The sequence below is a fragment of the Hemicordylus capensis genome, chromosome 12, assembly GCF_027244095.1.
Source record: "Hemicordylus capensis ecotype Gifberg chromosome 12, rHemCap1.1.pri, whole genome shotgun sequence".
Taxonomy (NCBI): domain Eukaryota; kingdom Metazoa; phylum Chordata; class Lepidosauria; order Squamata; family Cordylidae; genus Hemicordylus; species Hemicordylus capensis.
Window position 1 is genome coordinate 21,144,991 of NC_069668.1, and position 24,662 is coordinate 21,169,652.

General features: G+C 51.1%; 1 protein-coding gene across 2 annotated transcripts in view; it reads left to right on the forward strand.

The window, feature by feature from the left end:
* The first annotated feature begins 8,783 nt into the window (after positions 1-8,783).
* The window catches only part of CPD (carboxypeptidase D), a 38,410-nt gene continuing 22,531 nt past the window's right edge, over positions 8,784-24,662 (forward strand). For both annotated transcript variants that reach the window (XR_008311799.1, XM_053274996.1), the window contains exons 1-5: positions 8,784-9,571; positions 13,026-13,273; positions 19,527-19,669; positions 22,048-22,217; positions 23,392-23,747. Coding sequence is in view for 1 of the 2 variants with exons in the window: in XM_053274996.1 (XP_053130971.1) it covers positions 8,811-9,571; positions 13,026-13,273; positions 19,527-19,669; positions 22,048-22,217; positions 23,392-23,747 (1,678 nt within the window). In the remaining variant the exon portion in view is untranslated. The remainder of the gene's footprint in view (positions 9,572-13,025; positions 13,274-19,526; positions 19,670-22,047; positions 22,218-23,391; positions 23,748-24,662) is intronic.

The following is a 24,662-nucleotide window of genomic DNA, read 5'->3' on the forward strand; positions in this document are numbered from 1 at the left end:
GAGCCCTTTGGGGACAGGGAACCATTTTTATCATTTATTTATATTGATGCAAACCACTTTGGGAACTTTTGTTGAGAAACGGGATATCAATATTTGTCGTATTCCTATTTCCTGACACTGTACAGCTACATTCTGCAGAACCCAGCTGATTCTAAGAATTGCAACTTTGCAATGACCTTGGAAAGCCTCTCCCAAATAGTTCCACAAGGACCCTTTCCAAAACCAGACTGAAGATACTGCTGAATATATGGAATTTATCAAGAACAGAAAGCGTTGCACACAGAAGAAGAAACTGGGAGACAATTGAGGGGAAGGGGGAGCAGAGCAGGTCTTGACTAATTTTCTCTGGATCTAGGAGCCAGCCCAAAGATTTATGAGCCAGCCCAAATTACCAGACTTAGTGATGGACATTGCGGAGGGGGAGAGGAGGTTGGCTTCCCTTTATGCCCTTTTCAAGCACCGGAACAGAAACAGGGCCTCCTGGGACAAATCACGGTTTTATTGAATAAGTCTCTCTCTGGATATCCTAAATAAGGCACCACGGTTAAATTTCTAGGCGCCCTGGATTCCTGGCGCCTGGGATTTGTCAAACCTTGCTCTAGAATTGTTCCAGTCAGACTGAAGTCACTTCTAATTATAGGAAATGTATTAAGAAGAATAAGAGCTGCACATATAAATCTTTTTGTTGTAGTTTTAATTTTGGCCTCAGCCCCCACAGGCCAAGTCACGGTTGGTTTCAGCCCACTGGGGCATTTGAATTGTGCACCCCTGGAGTAAGACACTCATATCCTTAACTGTGCCACCATTCACACGTTTGCATGATTGATTGATTGATTGATTGATATTAGGAAAAGGTATAAAATTTCACTCACTCACTCACTGAAATGGATCCATCTCAACTAATTAAAGCTCTGACCCTATTTTCATTTGGTTCCATACCTAGTCAAGGCCTTGCAGTTCTCCTGGACGGTTCTGATTTCCTCCAGAAAAGCCTCTCAGTCTGTTCGCGGGACCCGCACCAAAGATCTCCCAGGAAGTTTGACTGCCCAACTTCTTCTCCAGCTTATATATCCCCAGAGCTGCCACGTCCCCAGTCGTGAGGTAGCCAGGATGTCAGAGCATCACTTTCATTTCCTCTGGTTCCCTGAGCTGCTATTTTGCGGCCTCTTACGTATTCAGCTACGGGTTTCCGTGGCTGAGATTGACCAATTTGTAAAGACAATTTCCCCCCCACAAAATTCAGGAACTTCACATTTCCTCCACAATAGAGCTCTTCTTTCCCACCATCTGCCTCTTCCAACCTCCTCTGCCATATTCTCCTGCCAATAATTCCAAAATTGGTGGTTTCTCCTTCCTCCCCCCCCACCCCCCAGGTTATTACAAGCTAAATTTCCCAGGTATTTAGATCAAGCCAAGCCCACAAGAAATAAAGCCAAGATAGATGTTTCTAGCAACTGCTGTCACAATGCAGAGTTATCTTTAATATAAGTATAATTATTAATAGCTACTGCATTATCTGCATTAGACACCTGTATTCTCACCTACTGCATTCAGGGTTGTATCTAGGGTAAGGCAGGCAGGGCACGTGCCCCGGGCGCCACTTGAAGGGGGGTGCAATTTTTTAAAATTAATTTTTGAAAAAAAGAGTTCACCGAAAACAAAATGGCCACCGTGCATGCTCAAATGGCCTCTGTGAGACCCTAGGCCATGCCAGGCTTTGCAGAGGCCATTTGAGCATGCATGGTGGCCATTTTGTTTTCAGTGGCCAGTTTTTAAAAAATAAGTTTTAAAAATGGCCACCGCACATGCTCAAATGGTCCCTGTGAGGCCCTAGTGGTCAGCAGGGGGAGGGGGAACCTTTGCAGACCCCCCATGGCCTTTAGGAAGCCCCCCGAAGGGTCTACAGGTAAAAAAATATATTTTTTAAAAAAATTAATATAATATGTCACTGTACACATATTCAGATTGGCAGTATGTACAGAGAATCAGGGCTTGTGAATACTGAGCTGAAGCTTATGATCTAGGATTGTATTCATTTGCTCTTACTTTGCTTCTTGTGATAAGTGAGTTAAATGTAATGTCTTAATAATATGGCTATTAATGGTGAGTTTGTCTCTGAATCAGTGTGAAATCCTTAGTATTAAGGCCCACTGGGAGTTTCTAAGTGACACAGTTTACTCTGTATATCCTTTAATTATTTTCAGAGTATCTGGGAAAAGTCAAATTCTCCATTTATTTTTAAAACTTATGTAATAGTGATGCTACAATGCATAGTAGAGAATTAGACAGGCACTTCTGTTTAGTTTTCCAAGTACACCTCCACATAGTATTTGGGTATTTCATGAGCCCCAGCATACTGAAATTTGTAGTTTCCCAGCATTTTTTGGTCTGGCTAGGTCCACTGCTAAATAGTTTTTGAAATATTAATAGATTAATGAGCCTGACTTGTATTTTTCAGCTGATATTATAGTAAAGTTATCTGAAAGATGGGTGTCAGCTGTCTGGACAGGGGGTGCAATTTCAGTGCTTGCCCTAGGCGCTGTTTTCCCTAGATACGCCTCTGGCTTTGGGGATTGGGGCCGAAGCGCAGTGGAATAGCCTCTGGTCTGCATGGAGAAGGCCTCAGGGTTCACTCCCCGGCAGCATCTCCAGGTAGGGCTGGGAGAGACTCCTGCCTGAGCTGCTGCCGGTCAGTGTACGCAAATCTGAGCTAGATCGACCTTGGTTGGAGGAAGCTTCCTATGTTCCGAAGGACCTTAGTTCAGGGGCAAAGCGTCTTCTTTGCATGCAGAAGGTCCAAGGTTCAATCCCTGGCAGAGGAGGGAAGGGTGGGAGAGACTCCTGCCTCAAACCTTACATAAGAACATAGGAAGCTGCCATATACTGAGTCAGACCATTGGTCTATCTCGCTCAGTATTGTCTTCATAGACCGGCAGCGGCTTCTCCATGGTTGCAGGCAGGAATCTCTCCCAGCCCGATCTTGGAGATGCTGCCAGGGAGGGAACTTGCAACCTTCTGAAGATGCTCTTCCCCAGAGCGGCCCCATAATCCCCTAAGGGGAAGATCTTCCAGTGCTCACACTTCTTGTCTCCCATTCATTTGCAACCAGGATGGACCCTGCTTAGTTAAGAGGACCTTTGTGGCTTTTCCACGAACCTTGGAGAACCCCTATCCAGGGTTTCTCAACTATGGGTCCCCACTCCCCAGATGTTGTAAGACTTCAACTCCCATAATCCCCATCCAAAGGACATTGGGGCTGGGGATTATGGGAGCTGAAGTCCAATAACATCTGGGGACCCAAGGCTGAGAATGGCTGGTCTACACAATACTAAGCAATATTGACAAATATTCTAAGTATCAGGCGGCTTCGTAAGTTGCTATGCAAAGGAGCGGTCACTAGAGGGAGCCAAAGCACTACATTTGACCTCGTGGGTTGCTCCTCCCCCCCACTTTTAGTCTTGAGGAGGGCAGAAGAGAGAAGTCAGCTGCTGACCTTCACCAGGCCAACACCTACGCCCCATGCAAACATTTCATTGCCACAGCAGCATCCAAAGCTGCCTCCTGCTGAGTCAGACCCTTGCTCCCTCCAGCTCAGGATTGTCTGCACTGACTGGCAGCATCTCTCCAAGGTTTTAAAACGGGTCTTGCTCAGTTCTGTCTGGAGATGCTGCCAGATGCTGCCTGAACCTGGGACCTTCTCTGTGTAAAGCAGATGCTCTACCTCTGAGTTTCGGCTGCAAGGCCCATCCAGTGCAGCGTTCCTGTTTCACACAGTGTCCCACCAGATGCCTGCAGGGAGCCCATAGGCCAGAGGTCTGTACATGCCCTCTCTCCTGCTGCGGTTGCTCCCCTGCAACTGGGATGGAGAAGCATCTTGCCTCTGAGGCTGGAAGTGGCCTGTAGCCACCAGCCATTGATAGACTGGTCCTCTGAATTTGTCCCAGTCCCTTTTTACAGCGGGTGAAATGACTTGATTAGCAAGCCAGAGGTTGCCGGTTCCAATCCCCGCTGGTCTGTTTCCCAGACTATTGGAAACATCTATACTGGGCAGCCGCAATCTAGGAAGATGCTGAAAGGCATCATCTCACACTGTGTGGGAGGAGATGGCCATGGTCAACCCCTCCTGTATTCTACCAAAGACAACCACAGGGCTCTGTGGGCGCCTGGAGTCGACATCGACTTGACGGCACTACTTTACCTTTAAGCTAGTGGCCACCACCACATCCAGGAGCAGAGAATGCCATAGATTGATTATGTGCTGTGTGAATAAGTCCTTCCTTTTGCTGGTCCTAAATTTCCTGGCCTTCAGTTTCATGGGATCCACTGTGGTGGCACAGCAGGGAAGCAGCTTGCCTAGGGAGCAAGAGGTGGTGAGTTCGAATCCCCGCCGGTGTCGGTGCTTCCGAGACTGTGCCTAGTAAATATAGATATTTGTAGTCGTCTATATTCAGCGACAACGGTGAAGGCACCATCTCAGACTGCGTGGGAGGAAGGCAATGGCCAACCACGCCTGTATCCTGCCACGGAAACCACATGGCTCTGTGGTCGCCAGGAGTCGACACCGACTCAACGGCACAATCTTTCCTTTCCAGTTCCGTGGGAGCCAGCCAGAGCAAACTGGCCCTTCAAGGCTTTGCCATGTGCCAGAGAGGTTGACGCTCTCTGTCTGGAAGCATCTGGCAATGACGACTGCAAGAAATTGGCAAGCCACATGAAGCCACTGAGCTCTTCTAAGCAGATGAAAGAGGAGTGGACCTCTCTTCGAAACATGTGCAGTGGCTGGCACAGTTGAGGAATCAATAACTCATGGTCACCCAAACCTCCCATGCCTGAGAAGGAAGGAGATCAGGGACATGATATGCCAAAGAAAAGCTCACGTTTCACCATCTCACTTCCCAGGCTTCACACCTAGTTTGTGCCAGGTTTCAAGGAGGCAGAGGCAACCCCATCACCTGGCGAGGGGCATTAGGCCGCCTTTTCTCAGGGTGGAGCAGGCAGATCTCCCTACGGATGTGAAAAGTGGCTGCCTGGGATCGAACAGAGGACGGGGCGACAGGTGGTTCTGTTCAGAACGAATCTGCCTACTTTCCTTTCACTATAATCTAGCCCCCATCGACCTGGAATGTTCACACGCCCGCCATCTTGAATTGGGGTGGGTGGCATCATCACAAATGGCGCCCTTGAGTTCCTACACCGACAGAACAACAGTGTATCCCTACACGGACAACGCCCTATGTGTTCCTACACCGGTGGCAAATTTGGTTCAAATCGGTTAGGCCGTTCACAAGTTCACCCTACTTGTGCCTCAAACGTGGAGCCAGCGTGGTGTAGTAGTTAGAGTGCCGGACTAGGACCGGGGAGACCAGAGTCCAAATCCCTATTCAGCCATGAGACTAGCTGGGTGACTCTGGGCCAGTCACATCTCTCTCTCACCCTAGCCTACTTCACAGGGTTGTTGTAAGGAGAAACTTAAGTATGTAGTACACCGCTCTGGGCTCCGTGGAGGAAGAGCGTCAGAAGCAGGGGGCGTGGTTTTGCCCACAAATGGGGCGCGTAAGCAAACCCACCCACCCCTGTGCCAGATGCTGATGGCTGCCTTGTGTTTGAATTTGGTATGTTCCCACACGGGAGTCTCCTGTCGGGCTACAAATCAAATAATCCCCGGCCCCCAAGCTTGGGGAACCTCTGTGTTATGGGATCTGTTCTCTCTTTCTCTCTCTCTCTCCCCCTGCCACCAGCATGGTGTTTAAATCTAAAATGAGTCATTGATGGCATCAGTCCCACCCTAGGCTCAATGTTCCTGCGGAGGCATTCCTGTGAGGTCAATGCCTTCTCCTTCCTTGATTTCACAATAACCACTTGAGGAAGTTGCACAGGCTAGCCTTGAAGGGGCCTTGGCTTGGCTTTCAGGTGCTAGTTCGCTCCCTTCTCAGCGGCGCTTTCCAGATTACCCGCTACGACTGCAGTGAAGTGCTTCGTATCGTATTTGGATCATATTCGCAACCGGATCGTATTCCGATAACCGTTCCGCATTCCGATCCGATCCGCAACCGGATCGTATACGATACTCTGGATCGTATTCGCAACCATCCCCAGGATTAAAAAAAAACCAACACCACTCCCATGGGGAAATACAGCAACCTTTTTGCAACGTCTGAGCACTAAATTACAGTGAGGATATGATCTGGAACAAGGCATCTGGGATGGGAGCGGCACCCTGCTGACCGCGTAGGGACTGCTGGGTGTCACAACACAGGAAGTACGGAAGCACACGTAGCAGAAACGTCGTGACCCCGTTGTAGGGTCGAATCTGGAACGCGGCCTATCCTGCTTGTCCTGCAGCTATAAAGCTGGCCTGAGCGACGCTGTCCGAAGTGTGTTGCCACTGGCATGCCAGGCAATTGAGTGGTCAAATATTAGCCACAGATGGGTCAATTGGCAACCTAGACATTGCTTAGCACAGCTGTGTTTCAAAAACGGAGTTTTTTTAAAAAAGCTGCAAATCCTTGGCTTTATTGAGTTACTTATAAAGAGGGTATTCCCTCTTGTCACAGCATAAAAAGTTGGCATGGAGAGAAACTTTCCCTAGCATGTTAAAGTTGAATAATGACAAAGACGACCATTTTGTTTTAATGAAACAAAAAATTATGAAATTGGCTGATTTGGGTAATGAGCATAAGTATTAAATCAGTTGACAGTTAAATAATGCTTTTTTGTTTGTTTTTCAAATGCTTTCAAAATGCTATTAAAATACTTGGCCTTTGATGTTTGACAGACATTAGATTTTTCAGTAGATTGAATCTTTTTTAAAGAGTGGAATGCCCAACCCAGGTTTAATTCTGGCTGGAGTATCACAGGACCCTTTGTGTGGCATAAAGGTTAAGGAGATAAGGTTTGTGAGAAATGTAAATAGACTGACAGTTTTCACTTCCAGCTGACCCGCACCCTGCCTGCTCTCAAGGGAATCAGTTAACCCCTGCTAACTGGGCAAAGAGGGACCTTTTCAAAGTGTCTTGTATTTAGCAGAGGGAGAGCAACTGGCCCTCTCCGTCCCCAGCACAGCATCCCTCCAGTGGCTGTTGCTGGAGTCTATCATATGTTTATTTTTAGATTGCGAGCCCTATGGGGACAGGGAGACCATCTTATTCATCTATTATTTATTTATTCAATGTGAACCGCTTTGAGAAAGTTGTTGAAGAGTGGTATAGAAATATTCGTAGTAATAGTAGTGTCAGGACACACACACCATTAGTCTAACAGTGGCATCATGCAAATAAGATCCAAAGAAAAGAAAACTTCTTCTTGTCCCCTCGCCCCCACCCCGTGCCCCAAGACTTTGGGCTTATGTTCTATCAGAACAGCATTTTATGCATTGCGAGCACAGTGACCTTTCTCCTTGGGCATTTTTGCATCCAGATATTCAAAACAGCAGCTTCTGGCAGGCTTTTATGGCAGTAGATCGCTCTGAGTACTGTATTCACACAACCCTGCATTCAGGACAGCAGAGTACTTATTCGCTAGATTTTCTCCCACAATATATATTTTAAAATATAAAATATTTTGGCTACTATTTCCCTGAACAGAATGGGGGGCACATCTTGTGTAGCACCGTTCGTATTCTCCCTTAAGACGTTACGCTGCTTACACGGAACGCCACTCAGGCGTACAGCTCTGCGGATGGTGTCACCTACCCGTCTCTATGGCTCCGCCCTCGTCTGTTGACTCGCCTTTCCATCATCCTTTCCCTGCGTTTCATTGGCCTCTCCTCCTACCTTCTCCCCGCCTCCCCTCAGCGATTGGCTCCAGTGTTTTGCGTCATAGAGATTCCCGGATACTCCCGCTGGGGTTGCTGGGAGTTGTTGTCAAGTTCTGAGAGTTGGTATAAGAAAAGTTAGGGTACATGAAAAATCCATAAGAAACCTAAGGGCATAAAAATCCTAAAATGGCATAAATTTTTAAAAAGACATTAAAAAGATAGACGGCATAAAAGGGGCGTATAAAAGGATAGAGGACAGAAGAAGATAGAAATGCAAAAAATGCATAAAAAATAAATCAGACTAGATCGTGGTCAAGTTCTAAAACTATAAGGAAAGATAGGAAAGCTGGTCTTCTGGTAGCAAGCATGACTCGTGCCCTTAAGGGACAATGGGGCCGCTCTGGGAAGAGCATCTAGTCCCCTCCCTGGTAGCATCTCCAAGAGAGGGCTCAGAGAGATTCCTGCCTGCAGTGTTGGAGAAGCCGCTGCCAGTCTGTGCAGACAATCCTGAGCTAGATGGACCAAGGGTCTGACTCAGTATGTGGCAGCTTCCTAGGTTCCTAAGATAGAAATGCAAAAAGTGCATAAAAACTAAATGCTCAAACTAGATAATGGCCAAAACTATAAGGAAATGCGGAGGGGAAACAAGGTTCAATTGGGGGGAAGAATGTAAGGTCGAGTCTGTAAACAATTACAAACAATATAGTTGCTTCTCCACAGTTTGACACACAGAGCGCATGATAAACAATTAATATAAACAAACACCGGGGCGCGCTTGGGACGACTCCGAACCAATAGCCGCGGGGGGGAAGGCGGGAGAAAGCAAACGTAGGGGCCAAAGAGAGGCGGGGGCGGGGCGGGTGACGGAGAGGGCGCCGCGGGGGCCGCGATTGGCTCCCTCCTCCCCCTTCCCGGCGGCGGCGACGCCCTCCCGCCCTCCTCCGAGGCGCGCTCGCCCATTGGCTGCTCCCGGGCGCCCCGCCCCTTCCGCTGGTCGGCGTGACGGCAGGAAGCCGTGCTCGCCTCCTGCTCTTGCTGCTGACTGACTGAGGCGATGGCGGCGGCGCGGCTCCGCGGCCTGTGGTTGCTCATGATGCTGCTGTTGCTGGGGGGAGGCCGGCCTGCTGTGGAGGCGGCGGCGCACATCAAGAAGGCGGAGGCCGCGGCGGCGCCGCCCGCCTCGCCCTCCCCGGCGACGGCGTCCCCCGAGGAGGAGGAGGAGGAAGAGGCGCCGACGCGCTACCTGTCCTCGGCGTCGGAGCTGGAGGCGGCGCTGCGCGGGCTGGAGTCCCCGGGGCTGGCGCGGCTCTTCTCGGTGGGGCGCTCGGGCGAGGGCCGCCCGCTGTGGGTGCTGCGCCTGAGCGCCGGGCTGCCCGCCGAGCAGGAGGAGGAACCCCCGGGCGGGGGCGCGCCGCTGCCCGGCCGGCCGCAGGTCAAGTTGGTGGGCAACGTGCACGGCGACGAGCCGCTGGGCCGGGCGCTGCTGGTCCGCCTGGCGCGCCACCTGCTGCGGGGCTGGCGGCGCGGCGAGGCGCGCGCACGGCGCCTGTTGGTCGCCGCCGACCTCTACCTGATGCCCAGCCTCAACCCGGACGGTTTCGCCCGCGCCCGCGAGGGGGACTGCGGAGGAGCAGGAGGAGGCCAGCAGGAGGAGGAGCTGGTGGACGACGCGGAGCAGCCGCCCGGCCGGGGCCGCGAGAACGCGCTCGGCAAGGACCTCAACCGCAGCTTCCCCGACCAGTTCGGCCAGGCCGCCCCCGACCTGTCCGCCGTGCCCGAGGTGCGCGCCCTGATGGAGTGGATGCGGCGCAACCGGTGAGCGCGGGGGTGGGTGGGCGGGGCCTCAGGGGTGGCTGGGTGGGGAGGGTGACCCCTGCCGGTTCTTCTGCTGGCGGCGGGGGGCGGGCGGGGTTTGCGATGGAGTACAAGGACGTGGCGAGGATGGAGCACAGCGCCCATCATCTCTGGTGTGCTGGCGGTGATGGACTACAGCTCCCATCAGGAGGTGATAAGGGGGGCAGTGGGTGGGAGGGATGTTGGACTACAATGCCCGTCATCCCTGGGGTGTTTGCATTGATGGATTACAGCTCCCATCAGGAGATGATTACCAGGGTGGGGGTGTCCAGTGAGTGGGAGGGACCCAAGGGGGTGATGTTGGACTACAATGCCCATCATCCCTAGGGTGCTTGCAGGGATGGACTACAGTTCCCATCAGGAGATGTTTATATCAGAGGGGTGGGGCTTGTGCCAAGGGGGCGGGGCTGGCCAGAGGGTTGGAGGGGTGGGTGGGTGGGGGTGACCCCTACTGCAGGGGTTCAGTCGTGCTGGTCTCCTGCTGGGGGTGGTGATGTTGGACTACAGCACCCCTCATCCCTGGGGTGCTTGCAGGGATGGACTCCAGCTCCCGTCAGGAGATGTTTATGTTGGAGGACAGCTTCTCTCTCCTTGTAGTGGCGATATTGATGGGTGATGTTGCCTGGATGGCTTTAAGAGGGGCTTAGACAAATTGATGGAGGAGATGGCTATCAACGGTTATTAGTCAATCGGCCACCCCCAGTCTCAAAGGCAGGATGCCTCTGAATACCAGTTGCAGGGGAGTAAGAGCAGGAGAGAGGGCAGGCCCTCAACTCCTGCCTGTGGGCTTCTCAGAAGCATCTGGTGGGCCTCTGTGTGAAACAGGATGATGGATTAGATGGGCCTCCTTGGGCCTGATCCAGCAGGGCTGTTCTTATGACTGCAGCTCCCATTAGGTTCTGACATTATATTGGGCTGCAGCTCCCACCATCCCTGCCACTGGGCTCAAGGACTTCTGGAAGCTGGGGATCATTGTGGGTATGAGATCTGTGGAGCCAGTGTGGTATAGTGGTTAGAGTGTCAAACGAGGATTGGGGAGCCCTGAGTTCGAATCCCTACTGAGACATGAAACTGATTGGGTGGTGACTCTGGGCCAGTCACTTATCTTTCAGTCTAACCTACCTCGCAGGGTGGTTGTGGGTGGTGTAACTCGGAATGCTGCTCTGGGATCCTTGGAGGAAGAGTGGGACCTACGTGTATAGAATACAACCAATTATGTTGGACTAAAATTCCCATCATACTTGGCACTGTGGTCACCACAACGTCTGGAGACCCCTGATTGGGAACCTTTGCATTACTGGGAAGTGGAGTCTAAACCATCTCCCTCTTAGGTAATAGAAATTGGGATCTGGAAGGGACTTCGGCGGTCTTCTAGCCCAGCCCTGCTGACAGGTACTAGTTTAGCCTCAGTTTGAAAACTCCCCAGCAAAGGAGAGCCCCCGCTGTGGCAGACTAGTCCACTCTTTGGAGTTGGGGAATCCTCTAACTCGAATCTCCTTCTGCTAAAGAGAAGTGTGGTGGACAATGAGAATGAATTAAAATTGACGTGCTGATAGTCTCTAAGAGCAGTTGTGCTATCTCCTGGCATGCAGTTAAGTGTGGGTCTCTGAGCCCAGCGTGCTTTTCGAGGATTCGTCGTTGGATGTTCAGTACACTGTTGATTTAGGTGCGTCATGCTCGTTACTGAGTTAGGAGGTCCTAACGATTGTCCGTGGAGGAGACAGTTGGTGTGGTGTCTCCCTTATCAGCGATGCCCTAGGAAGCACAACCTGTTTACCACCCCGGGGGGAAATTAAGCAAGCGATCTGGTACAGGACAGAAACAGAACTCCTAAACAGCCCCACATTTGTTCCAAAAGGTCACAGGACTTAATAGCTGCAGTCCTGCTGCACCGACCCAACCGGATCTTGCCGAGCTCTCCCTTGCGGTGTAAATCCAAATCCAGGCGCCCAAACTCGACTGTTGAAATGATTCAGATTGAAACGATGGACACGAGCTGAACAAAGCCACCCATTGTGGCCGCCTCCTGGCTTGCGTCGGCGTGCAATAAAACTGCTGCTGCAGTTCTTGGTTGCTGGTGGTACAAAGCTGGATAAACCAGCTGAAGCCTGCGCAGGGAGCCCATTAACGGTTTGTGAGCTGCTTCTATGGAATCAAGTTAACACTACAGTGGAGCAGCCTCGTGTTAAAGACAAGTTCTGCCAATAACAGGCTTGTCTTTAAATGCACGTGTTTGAATATCGAGGGCCCTGGGAGGAACTCTGGACAGGTTAGCAATTTTGTGCCTCTGTTTGCTTGCAGTCCCTGTGAGGCGAGTCTCTGCAGCTCCGTTGCACATCCATTTCTTAGCTAGTGTGCGTTCTTGATCTAGAATGACATTTACAAACTTAGGAATTGCATCCCCAGTTACTGCACTTGTGGGGAACCATAGTAACGGTTGCCTTTAGAGTGCTTTTACAGTCTGGCTTCCCCATACCAGACTTCAGTTGGTTTTGCCAGCATAATTGCTAGCACTGACAGCTCTTGGGCTTTCTATCTAGTTACTAGTTGTTTGCAGGAGTTTACAGAGAGGGCTCCATCATCTTATTTGCTGCACCACACTTGCTTGGGGTGGGCCTTCGCTTCAACCAGGTTTTAACCTATAAACAATCGCCGCAATTCCACCCAGTTGGTTTTGTTGCTTTAGTGGAGTCTCGTGTGGTGGATAAAGCATGCCCCATTAAGTCTGCTTATCTTGACTCTGTGGGAAGCTGCCCGATACGGAGTCAGACTGTTGGTCTGCCCAGCTCAGGGTTGTCTACACTGACTGGCAGCAACTTTCTACGCTTTTAGGCAGACTCTTTCCCATCAATGTTCCCTCTCACAGGGATTCCCAGAGGTTGTGGACTACAACTCCCAGAATCCCCAGCTTCAGTGGCTTTTGCATGGGGGTTCTGGGAGTTGTCATCAACATCTGGGAATCTCTGTTAGAGGGAGCACTCTCTTCCAGCTCTACACCTGAGGACTGAACCTGGGGCCTTCTGCATGCCAAGCAGGTGCTCTACCGCTGAGCTATGGTCTCATCGCAAAGGAAGCTGTCCTATACTGAGTCAGGCCCTTGTCTTAGGATTGTCTACACTGACTGGCAGCGGCTTCTCCTAGGGTACAGGCAGGAGTCTCTCTTAGCCCTACTTTGGAGATATCAGGGGGGTGGAACTTGGAACCTTCTGCGTGCAGATGCTCTTCCCAGAGCAACTCCATCCCCTAAGGGGAATATCTTATCATGCTTACATGTAGTCACCCATCCAAATGCTAACCAGGGTGGGCCCTGCTCCGCCAAGGGGGCAATGCATACTCGCTGCCACGAGACCAGCGCTCCTCTCTCTTTTTGTCTCCTTGGCTCTGCTGACTGCTGTGCTTCTCCTGCTTCCACCAGGTTTGTCCTTTCTGCGAACCTGCACGGGGGCTCGGTGGTGGCCAGCTATCCCTTTGACGATTCTCCCAAGCACCAGATCTCTGGGCTGTACAGCAAGTCTGCTGACGACGAGGTCTTCAAGTACTTGGCCAAGGCTTATGCGTCAAACCACCCCATCATGAAAACCGGCACCCCCAACTGTCCGGGCGAGGAGGGGGAAACGTTCAAAGACGGCATCACCAATGGCGCTCAGTGGTACGACCTGGAAGGTAAGGCGGCTGGAATGAACTGCGGGACTCCTGGCAACCTGATCTCGGTGCCCGTCACAGGTCGATGCGTCCTTGAGTTGTTGTCTGGTCTTCTGAAAGAGTATCCCGAGGCATGTTTTCCACAATGTATCATTTGCTCTTGATATAGCCACGTGTGCCTGTCTCGGTGGGGTGCATTTCGTTGTTCGTACAAGAAAACAATCCGTAAAGGAGTTGTCTGTGTCGAGTGTGTTTAAATATAAGCAAATACGCTGCTGTTTACTTTTGCGTGTTGCAGATTGCTGGCCGCGGATGTTGTCTAAATCATTGTTGACGGACAGTTCTTGACTCAAGGAATGCGGTGTGTTCCATTCACTTGCTCCTCAACACAGTCAGTGGCAAAAGTCATGGGTGGGTGGAGGTGACGGCTCCCACCGAATTGAATGTGGAGCTTCCTCATGCTGGGGCTGGAGCCTTTGAATTACTGGGTGAAACCATAGGTCCATCTCACTCAGTCTCGTCTGCACAGACTGGCAGCGGCTTCTCCAAGGTGGCAGGCAGGAGTCTCTCTCAGCTCTCTCTTGGAGATGCCGCCAGGGAGGGAACTTGCAACCTGTAGAAGCTCTTCCCAGAGTGGCCTCATTATCCCCTAAGGGGAATATCTTATAGTGCTCACACTTCTAGTCTCCCTTTCATATGTAACCAGGGCAGACCCTGCTTAGCTAATTGGAAACTGGCTGCCAATATGTTTCCAGGTTAAAATACAAAGTGCTGGTTATTACCTTTAAAGCCCTGAACGACTTAGGTCCAGATTACCTCCGAGAGCGCCTTCTTCTGCGTGATCTCCACTGCACGTTAAGGTCATCTGAAGAGATCTGTCTCCAGCTACCACCGGTGCGTCTGGTGGCCACTCGGAGGCGGGCCTTTTCTGTAGCCACTCCTGGACTGTGGAATGCACTCCTGGCAGAAATCCACAGTTTGAATTCTGGATTGGCCTTCAGGAGAGCCCTATAACCTATCTCTTTGGCCTGGCCTTCCAGGGTTTTTAAATAATTGTAATTTTTTTTAATGTAACCTGGTTTTCAGTGTTTTTAAATTGTTCTGGTTGTTTAATTGCTGTTTTATGGTGTTTTCATCATTAGTTGTTTTATGCTGTGTTACAATTTGTTTTAATTAACTGATTTTAATGGTTTTGTTTTAATTGTAAACCACCCTGAGCCATTTTGGAAGGGCAGTAGGCAATTGAATAAATACAATTTTTTTAAAAAGTCATGCATGCTACCACCAGACCAGCTCTCTTCCCCACAATTGTCTATGGTTTTCAAGGGGATGCTTCACAGGTTTTGGGTCTGGTGTCAAGGGTCCACCTGTCTGCTCCCCCGGTCTAGTTTTGAGCACCACTGAGTGGGACCTGACTGTAAGTGTGTCAAGGAGTTGTGGCTGAGGTCTATAGCTTTTGTTGTGGAGGCTCCTGGCTGTTTTGATTTTGTAAGTTTTGCCGAGCTTTTTCTTCAAGGCTAAACACTTTTACTGGTCTTATATTTATGAAGCTGTGTCCACGGTTTGGAAGCTGCTTTGGATCTTGTATTTATTTGGGGAAGTATCCAGAAGCTAGCGTGTCAGAAACCGGTGGGAATGTTTCTCGGTTGCAGTCTGGGGCGAAATGAAACATGTACGTACTTGACCATCCTGTTTTCTCTGCTGGCAACTTCACTGTTCAAATACACATGTTGCCTTCTTGCTGTTTGCCAGCAGCGACGGCGGCTGCCTCCACTTCCCTACTTCCGGCTTCCCCTCCCCTCCCCACTGCAGACACACCCAGGTGGTGGAAATGGTGGGTCTACTGATTCAACAAGGATGGCTGTGTTTGATGTGCAAGGAGTCAGGATGAGGGAGCCTTTGTGAAACCTCATCCTGGAGTTCAGCTCCGACCAGGATATCCTGAAGGAGCCCAACTCCTTTTCTCTTCCCAGAGGCAAGTTGGTCTCAGCAGCCCTGGCCGGAAGAGTCGAGGCTCATCCTCGGCACGGAGGCAGTGTTGGAGAGGGGTTTCTTCATTGTCAAATGCTTTCTCCAAGCGAGAGCTGGGCCACTCCTTGTCCGTCCCGATGAGCGTCGTGTTCTTGAAGAGTCATGAGTTTCCAGTGCTTAAATCTACGCCACTTGTCAGCCAGTCAGGGCCCCCAAAAGTGGGGTACAAAGATAAAATAGAGAATAAATAAAGAGGTTTTATACACAGATAGAATAGAGGTTAGATAAAGGTGTGTGTGTGTGTGTGTGTGAGTGAAGCATCTAACACTAGTAGCTAAGATAGGGCTGTGTGATTTTGGCCCGCCAGCTGTTGTGGGACTACAGCTCCCATAATGCCCTGCCACAGCAGCCAATGGTTGGCTGTGGTGGGAGTTGTAGTTTCACATCTGTAGGAGGACCAAAGTTGTGTAGCCCTGAGCTAAGCCGATTGTCCCCAACTGAAGACTTCCCCAGACCAGATGGTCTTTACTACTTAGGCCAGGGGCCTCCAGGTGTGCACCTCCAGATGTTGTGGGACATCAACTCCCATCACCCTTGGCCATTGTGGCTGAGGTTGATGGGAATTGTGGTACAGTGTCATCTGAGGATCCACATTTGACAGCCGCTCTCTGTGGTGGTTTGGGCATTCTGGCGATACAGTTGTGTGTCCGCTGGCTGAGGAGCTTGGCTTGCAGTCACTTCTGGCTGCGGTGCTGTGGATTGTGGTCACAGCAATTAGGAACATAGGCAGCTTCCATGTACTGAGTCAGACCCTTGGTCCTTTGAGCTCAGGATTGTCTGCACAGACTGGCAGCGGCTTCTCCAGATTTTCAGGCAGGAGTCTCTCTCAGCCCTGAGGCTAAGCCATGGCTCCCAGAGGACCAGCAAGAGTGCCCTAAAATCACCTGCAAACAGAAAGCTAGTGAGCTAGGCAAAACATTCAGGGAAACCCACTCACATTTCTTAAAAGAGTGTGTGGTAGCCAAAAGAGTGTGGCAGGGAGTAAGCAAGCTGTTAGAGTGGCCTGATTTGGGAAAACAGACTTGGGAAGAACTAACCTCGGGTTTGAGCGATAGAACCTCCTTTCGAGGTCCCAGAAGGAAACCTTCAAGGAAACGGGATGGAGCGGGTGCCCTCATACTAGGGAATTGGAATGTTCCCCTCGTAATCAGGTTAGTAAACCTGTATGTCATTTATGCAATGCTCCTGCATAGGAATAGGGAGGGAAGATGTGACCAAGAGGTTCACGTGGATTAGACAGTAAATCTCTTCTGGAAAAGTCTGTATGGTTATGTGCAAAAAGACAAGAGTATCTCTTCTAAACAGCAATGGGACAAATTGTGGAAATGGACGTCGGACGTAACCCCCCCCCTCATTACCTGATGTGCCTTGTAATCCCCCACCCCCGAGTTACAGTACTACCTGCATATACTTCGTAACCTTGTGGGTTTCCAAATCATTGTGTGTAAATCTTTGTAGATATATCATGTCCAAACAACCACTTTGTATATAATTGTGCTTTGGCAACATACTGTATGCTTTGGTAGTTTGTTGGTTCAATAAAAAAAATCTTGTTCTATTAAAAAAATCTTTTCCTATCTTGGAGAGGCTGCAGCCAGGGAGGAAACGTGGAACCTAGATGCTCTTCCAAGAGCAGCCCCATCCCCTGAGGGGAATATCTTACAGTGCTCACCTATAGTCTCAGTATGTAATTCAGTATGGGGTAGTTTAGGGCTGTTAGTCAAGAGCCTAGTGGCCTTCTGAAGTTGGTGGCCACAGAAGGAAGCTAGCTTTGCAGCCCAAGGCACTTCTTCCAGGTCCCACTGAAACTCCCCCCCACACCGCCCGACTTGTCTTTTTGCTGTGAGATACAAGGCCAACTCCCCACCCGGTATCCTAGAGCCACGGAAGCCACATGCTTTGAATGCTTGATTGAAGTCAGTTGGGCCATTTCGAAAACTGGCTCTGTGCGTCTCTGTAACCTCTGCTGGGCTCACGGAAATTGCAGAAGCGGCGAGGTTTTCGTCTTGGGCTCTGCTGATAAGAACCGGTCCTTGCGTAAACCAAGCGCGCCTTCAGGTTCTCCAGTGCGAATAACTGAGCCTGGGAAAGCGGTGGGGCAGCTTCTCTGTGGGGAGAGAAGTTGCCTGCAGGAGGTCTGCCTAATGGGCCATGAAGCCTCAAAAGCAGACAGGAGGGGGAAGCTCTGGAATGGGGTAGTCGCCATTTATCCAAGAGTCGAGTCCCATGCATCCCCTTCTTCAGGGGACGTGGCTTACAAAACAGAATACTCAGCTCATAAGCAGCTTCCAAGGTGCGTGTGCTGCTTTTTAAAAGTGTGGCCCCCAATCCTCTGGGGTTGGGGGCCCAAGTGCAGGCGTAATGTTGCCCGCTTGCTTCCTGCCGGGGCGAAACGCTCTGCGCCCAGGTCGCCAACAACCACAGCAAGCCCCAAGTCGGACACAACGCGGCCCTTACCCCAGGGCTGTGACATCAGCTGGTTGACTACAACTCCCAGCATCCCCAGCTGCAGTCGCCTTTGCTAGGGGGTTGTGGGAGTTGTCGTCCACGGTGTCTGGGAGTCCCTGTGAGAGGGGACAGTGTTGTAGCGCCAGAGGGGTCTGTCGCAAAAATGTTCTGGGAAGGACGTGGGTAGCTGTGTGTCGGGGTCAGTTTTTCAGGAATCCGGAAGGAGGCTTCTCCTGAAGTCTTTGGCTGGGGCCCAGGGAGAGCGAGCAGCCTCCTCTGCTCACGGAAGGGCCGTTCCTGACTTGACGGGTGTATGAAAAAGGAGTTGTGTGGCCCCAAATCAGAGGAGCGCTTCCGTTCATGCAAGCAGTTGTGCAAGTATTCGAGGAAGCTCTTTTCAAAGCCTCCTTTTGGCCCTCGAGAGACACGAGTGGATATCCTACAGCCGGTGTCGTCTGTCTTCGCTGTCTATCTTGCACTGTATGCGAACCCCCGATATCCTGTGACTTAGTACTGCACGAAGCCTCCCTGTTCCAGTACAAATCAGCCTTTGCGCCCCCTGCTCATCCGTTGTTTGGGTCCAGACCTTTGTGGAAAGCTGTCTTGCCCTAAAATGCTGTGTGGCTTGCTCAGTTTCCTCTTACGTCTCTCGCTGCTGCAAAGGAGCAGGCCTCGGGTGAAAAGCTGCCCACGGAAATGCCTACGGACTATCAGTTAAGGCTCTCTGTGCCCACCTCCTGGACGTCGGCCAGTGAGTGATGACTGGCGTGTGAATTCTCTGGTTCGGTCTTCCCAAGGGGTGCCTTGGCTCTGCCAAGCACGAGGCGAATGCATCAACTTTGCCATTGTGGGGTTGGACTTGAAGTTGGGCTGGGCACGTCGGTAGCATTCTGTGGTTCTTTCGGGGAAACTTGTCTGCTTCAAAGGCAGAAAGAGCTTTCCTGATAAAATGGAACCAGCAAAAGTGTTCTCTTGTATCTTTCCATGTGGCGCTTAATCTGTGGCCTTCTCTGCCCTGGGATGTTGGTGATGGCCGCCAACTTGGGTGGCTTTATATGCGGGGCTTAGATAAACTCATGGATGGCAGGTTTGTCAGTGGCTACTAGCTTGGATGGCTAGAGGCCACCTCCAGGTTCAGTGGTAAGATGCCTCTAAACCCGAGTTGCAGGGGAGCAACAGCAGGAGAAAGGACACACCCTCAGCTTTTACCTGTGGACTTCCCAGAAGCACCTAGTGGGCCATTGTGGGGAACAGGGTGCTGGACTAGATGGGCCTCCTTGGGCCTGATCCAGCAGGCCTGTTCCTTTCTCCTTGGGTAACCTGAAGTGAGAGCCTGAGCAGTGGTTATGCCAGATTCTTCCTGGCCCTTTGAAAGAGCAGGATTTCTGCTGGCTGGCATCTTGACTGCTTCTGAAAATGTGTCTAGAGGTGCTACCTAAGAAGACCTGCTAGATGCTCAAAATCTGGACTCTCTTATCTGGAAAACTGGCAGGTTGCTTCGAAGAGCCTTGGCTGCTACGGATGTTATCGCTCACTGGTGTGTGTGTGTGTGTGTCTTTCTGTCTCTGTGTCCACTTGGACACAGAGACACAGACCTGGCAGTGGTACCCAGAACAGCAGCCTTCCTTGCTGGCTTAGTGTCGTCCTTTTTTCTTAGCCGTTCGCATAGCCGGCGGGCAAGAGTCGTTTGCTGAAGCTAATTTGAAATGATGGGATGAGGTTCTGCGGATGCGGAGGTCCTCGAGTGGTGGTGCTTTGCTTAATGGCTTCATAACTCTTCCTTTAAATTCCCTAGGCGGCATGCAAGATTATAACTATGTGTGGCACAACTGCTTTGAGATCACCTTTGAGCTGTCTTGCTGCAAATATCCGCCGACTTCGCAGCTTGAGGAAGAATGGGAAAATAACCGGGAGTCGCTGCTCACCTTCATCGAACAGGTGAGACCTTGCTTGGACTTCATGTTGGGTGTGAGTGTGAGCTGTCCCTGGTACATGTTTCAGGCACATAGAAATGTCAAATGGCCCCATCCGTCACTTCGGCCTGGAGGTTGGGCAGGAAAGTGAGGACCCTAGTGATAGGGGTTTCCATATCCTGTAGCTCGTTTGCCAGAATGCCAGGTGCTCCCCAAGGTCCTCTGAGTAACAAACGGGACATAGGAAGCTACCATATACGGAGTCTGACCCTTGTTCCCTCTAGCTCAGTTTTGTCAACCCAGACTGGCAGCTGCTTCTCCAAGGTTGCAAGCAGGAAGAATCTCCCTCAGGAGATGCCAGGAGGGAACTTAGAACCTTCTGCTCTTCCCAGAGCGGCTCCATCCCCTCAGGGGAATCTCTTCCAGTGCTCACACTTCTAGTCTCCCTTTTGTATGCAACCAGGGTGGACCCTGCTTAGCTAAGGGGACAAGGCATGCTTGCTCCCACCAGACCGGCTCTCCTTACCGAGGAGTACACGTTAAAATTGCTAGCTTAGATACAGCAAAACTGTACCGCATCTGAGCTACTAAGAGGCTGTTGCTTGCGTAAAATGTCTAGCTTAGCTGCAGCAAAAGATTCAAATTTTGAATTTAACCAATGAAGCAAGCAAGGACAAGGTTGTGAGAAAGTCACCTTATGAATAAACTCTAAAGTAGCATCTAAAGTGAAGGGACTGCAACGGAACGATCTATTTAGTTTTGTCTGTGTTATCTAATCATAGAAAGACTTTAAAAAGAAAAGAAAAGAAGCAAACGTCAGTTTAGCCAAGGTCACCCATCCGTCTTCTCTATAGTTTGGAAGTTCTTTCCGCTTGACTTCCCCACCCACCCACCCCGAATTGCAGGATTGGTTCAGCCCCACATTCCTGTAAATAGGCCTTTCTCTGACCACATTGTTGGCGGCTTACATGAGCTGGGTGTGTCCATTTGGAAATGGAGAGGAAATTCGAGGCAGGGCTGCACAAATTCGGCCCTCCTGCTGGGCGCTGGGCCCGTCATCTCTTCCTCGGGCCTCGGTGGCTGGGAAGGAAGGGAGCTGGTCTTGTGGTAGCAAGCATGACTTGTCCCTTAGCTAAGCAGAGTCTGCCCTGGTTGCATATGAATGGGAGACTAAAAGTATGAGCACTGTAAGAGGATTCCCCTCAGGGAATGGAGCCGCTCTGGGAAGAGCAGGAGGTTCCAAGTTCCCTCCCTGGCTTCTCCAAGAGAGGGCTGAGAGAGAGACTCCTGCCTGCAACCTTGGAGAAGCCGCTGCCAGTCTGTGAAGACAAGACTGAGCTTGAGAGACCAAGGGTCTGACTCTGTATATGGCAGTTTGCTATGTTCCTGTGTTCCTATGAGCTGAAGAGGTGTAACTCTGCCCGAAGGCGATGTGGGGCTTAATCCAGCATCCGTTCTGAGCGTTGCTGGCTTTCCTTCGTCACAAAAGCAACCGCCTTATTTGTTTGTTATTTCTCCATCTTATTTGTTTGTTATTTCTCTGTGTAAACCACCCTGAGCCATTTTTGGAAGGGCGGCATAGAAATTGAATAAATAAATAAAAGCAGTGCACAAAAAGCAGCACAATGAACCACAACTGGGCTGGCCCAGCCCTCTGCACCCACCTCTTGCAGATCTGCAGGCAGGAGAAAATGTGCCCCGCTGGCCTTCTGCTCTAGAGAGTTCTTCTGCCGAATGGCGTCGGCGACAGTTGAATGGGGAGCTCTGTCCTCCCATCATGGTGGGCGAGATGCAGCTGCAGGGATGCAGAAAGCAGGATGGCCTCCTCGGCAGCCGTTCTCATGTTTCAGGCGGACCTGAGGATTTGATATCCAGGCTCTGTCTGACATTCTGCTGACGGAGTCACATAATGTGGGGTTCTGAAAAGTACCTAATAAACAGACACCTGTCTCGGGGTCTCTCATACTGCAGCGGGTACCCTTTTTATACCTTGGTATCGGAGCGTTGGCGAGGCTGTGATCTTCATCGCCAGATCTCTTTATTCTCTCCCTCTTTATAAGGTTACGTGTTGAATAGAACAATATCTATTTTTGATAATGGGGCGTGTGTAGACATTGTTCGTGGGGAACACTTGTTAGCGGTGTTCCCTCTCACAGGGATTCCCAGCTGTTGTGGACGCCAACCGCCCGAATCCCCAAGCACAGGCCGTTGTGGCTGGGGATTCTGGGAGTTGTAGTCCACAGCAGGATTCTGGGAGTTGTAGTCCCTGTGAGAGAGGACGCTGCTTGTTAGTGCGAAGTACACCCTTTGCTGTGAAGAGCGAAGCTACAGGCATGGTGGAGGCCAAGAATTGCGTGGTGGATGTGCCTGAACCTTTGATCCATTCTGCATCCATCTGTCCAGGTCCACATTGGCATCGGAGGGTTCGTCAAGGATTCGGTCAGCGGCGCGGGCTTGGAAAACGTCACCATTGCGGTGGCTGGGATTGCTCACAACATCACCACTGGCCCGTTTGGGGACTACCGCAGGCTGCTCGTGCCTGGGACCTACAACGTCACGGCTGCCGTCCTGGGGTAAATCTCTGGAGCTGGCCTTGTGGTAGCAGCCATGAATGGCCCCCTTTGCTAAGCAGGGTTTGCTTGGGTTGGGTGCCTACCTGTCCGTGCTGGACGATATTCCCCTGAGGGGATGGGGCTGTAGCTCAGCGGGAGAAGAGCCCCTGCTTGGCATGCGGGAGGTCCCGGGTTCACTCCCTGGCAACATCTCCAGGTAGACCGTGGAGAAGTTGCTGCCAGTTGGGGTAGACAACACTGAGCTGGGTGGAGGAATGGTCTGACTCTGTGCTTCCAATGTTCCTAAGAGCTGACCGATGGTGCCGTGCCTTGACCACTGGCAGCCGTTAGCTTTGAGCTGGGAGAGCATTTTCCTGCTACAGGAGATGGCCTTGCTTTTGCTGCCTGGCCTCATTTTGCCGCGAGCCGGGCAAGAACTGCTCCTTGTCCCCATTGCTTATGCAAACGGAGCAGGAGACCAGAACATGCAGCAGCAAATGGGGAGGCAACATGTTAACCTGCTCAGCTGCACGCACGGGAAGGCCTGTTCCTCCCTTCAGCCCTTCTTGGTTAGAGGGATGACGAAGCAGCTTTTGGAACCTCTGCCCAGCTTCCACGTCAAGGCTGAGCGAATCGAGTGCTGGGCTGTGAGCTGGTATCCGATCTGGGCTCTAAGAATTCACTCGCTGGCCTTGCACGTGAGCGCGTGTCCGTCCACCTTTAGAAGAGTGACCAGTATTCTGTGTAACTGAGATTCCTGGGTGCTGACTACAACCCCCAGAATCCCCAGCTGCAGTGGCCTTTGGCTGGGGATTCTGGGAGTTGTAGTCAACCACATCTGGGAATCCCTGTTAACAGGGAACGCTGCTAGCCACCCTTCTCACCGAGTGCTTGGAAGATGGACGAGACACTGTGTGTGTGTTGGGAGTGCCATAGATGTGACTTGCTGTTGGTTCTCTAGAAAAGCGTTCTTCCCCAGACACGCTCTCCTTTGTAGCGGGTTTGCCTTCTGTTTAGAGATCCCCCCCCCCCGGCGGGATCCTTGGGGGTAGCTCAGTATCCTAGCTGCTTGGTCTTTGTAAGGGGGGAGATGGGGTTTAGTCAGCCCTTGTCTGGTATCCTCCTGGCTGAGTCCCGCTGAAATCGCTTTCAAGCTGAAGGCATGTTCTTGTCTGTCTCTTTCTCTCCCCCCCAGTTACCTGCCAGTCACCGTAGAGAACGTGGAGGTGAAAGCGGGGAACACAACGGTCGTGGACTTCTCTTTGCAGACCACAGTTGCCATGCCAGCCTCCAGCCCCACCCAGGAGGCCCCGGTCCCTGCCACGCCCATGGCTGCCAACACCACCCGCCCAGAAAAGCCCACCGCGGCCCACCAGGCGATCCAGCCGGAGGACTTCCGCCACCACCACTTTCCCGACATGGAGATCTTCCTGCGGAAGTACGCCAACGAGTACCCCAACATCACTCGCCTCTACCCAGTGGGCAAGTCGGTGGAGGAGAGGGCCCTGTACGTGATGGAGATTTCGGACCGCCCGGGCATCCACGAAGCAGGTGAGCGGTGGAGGAGGCAGTTCTCCGCTTGTGCAGCAGAGCCGGGTTCAAAACGTGGACGAGCAGTGTGTCTGGCAGGGGATGCTCCTTTGGAAGGGGCTGGCCCCAGAAGACCTGCTGGCCGGAGTGAAAGCTGCGTAGGGTCCCTCTAAAGGGGGAGACAAGCAGGCATTGAGCCAGTCAGGTACTTCCAGTGACTGTTGCTGGTGTGTATCCTATGTTTCTTTTTAGAATGTGAGCCCTTTGGGGACAGGGAGCCATCTTATTTGTTTTATTTCTCTTTGTAAACCGTTCTGAGCCATTTTTGGAAGGGTGGTATAGAAATCAAATAATTAATAATAATAATAACAACAACAACAACAACTGTAATCGAGAAGAAAGAAAAACAAGTCAAAATAATCGACATAGCAATACCAGGGGATAGCAGAATAGAAAAAAAAGAAATAGAAAAAATCACCAAATACAAAGATCTACACATTGAAATTGAAAGGCTGTGGCAGAAAAAGACCAAAGTAATCCCAGTGGTCATTGGCGCCCTTGGGTGCAGTCCCAAAAGACCTTGAAGAGCACCTCAACACCATCGGGGCCACAGAAATCACCATCAGCCAGTTACAAAAAGCAACTTTACTGGGAACAGCCTATATTCTGCGACGATATCTATAACCATTGACAATAAAATTCTGGCATCCCAGGTCCTTGGGAAGGACTCGATGTCTGGATAAAACAAACCAGTCAATAACACTTGACTGACTGTGTAAACAAGAAATAATAATGATGATGATGATGATGTAGCGGATCGGGAAGTGACAGGAGTCTAGCTTGTGGCGGCATCTGCCCAGGAAATGCTGCAGGCACATCCCTAAATACTAAGCCCCTGTCTTCCAGGCAAGCACAGCAGAATGAGGATGCTGATTT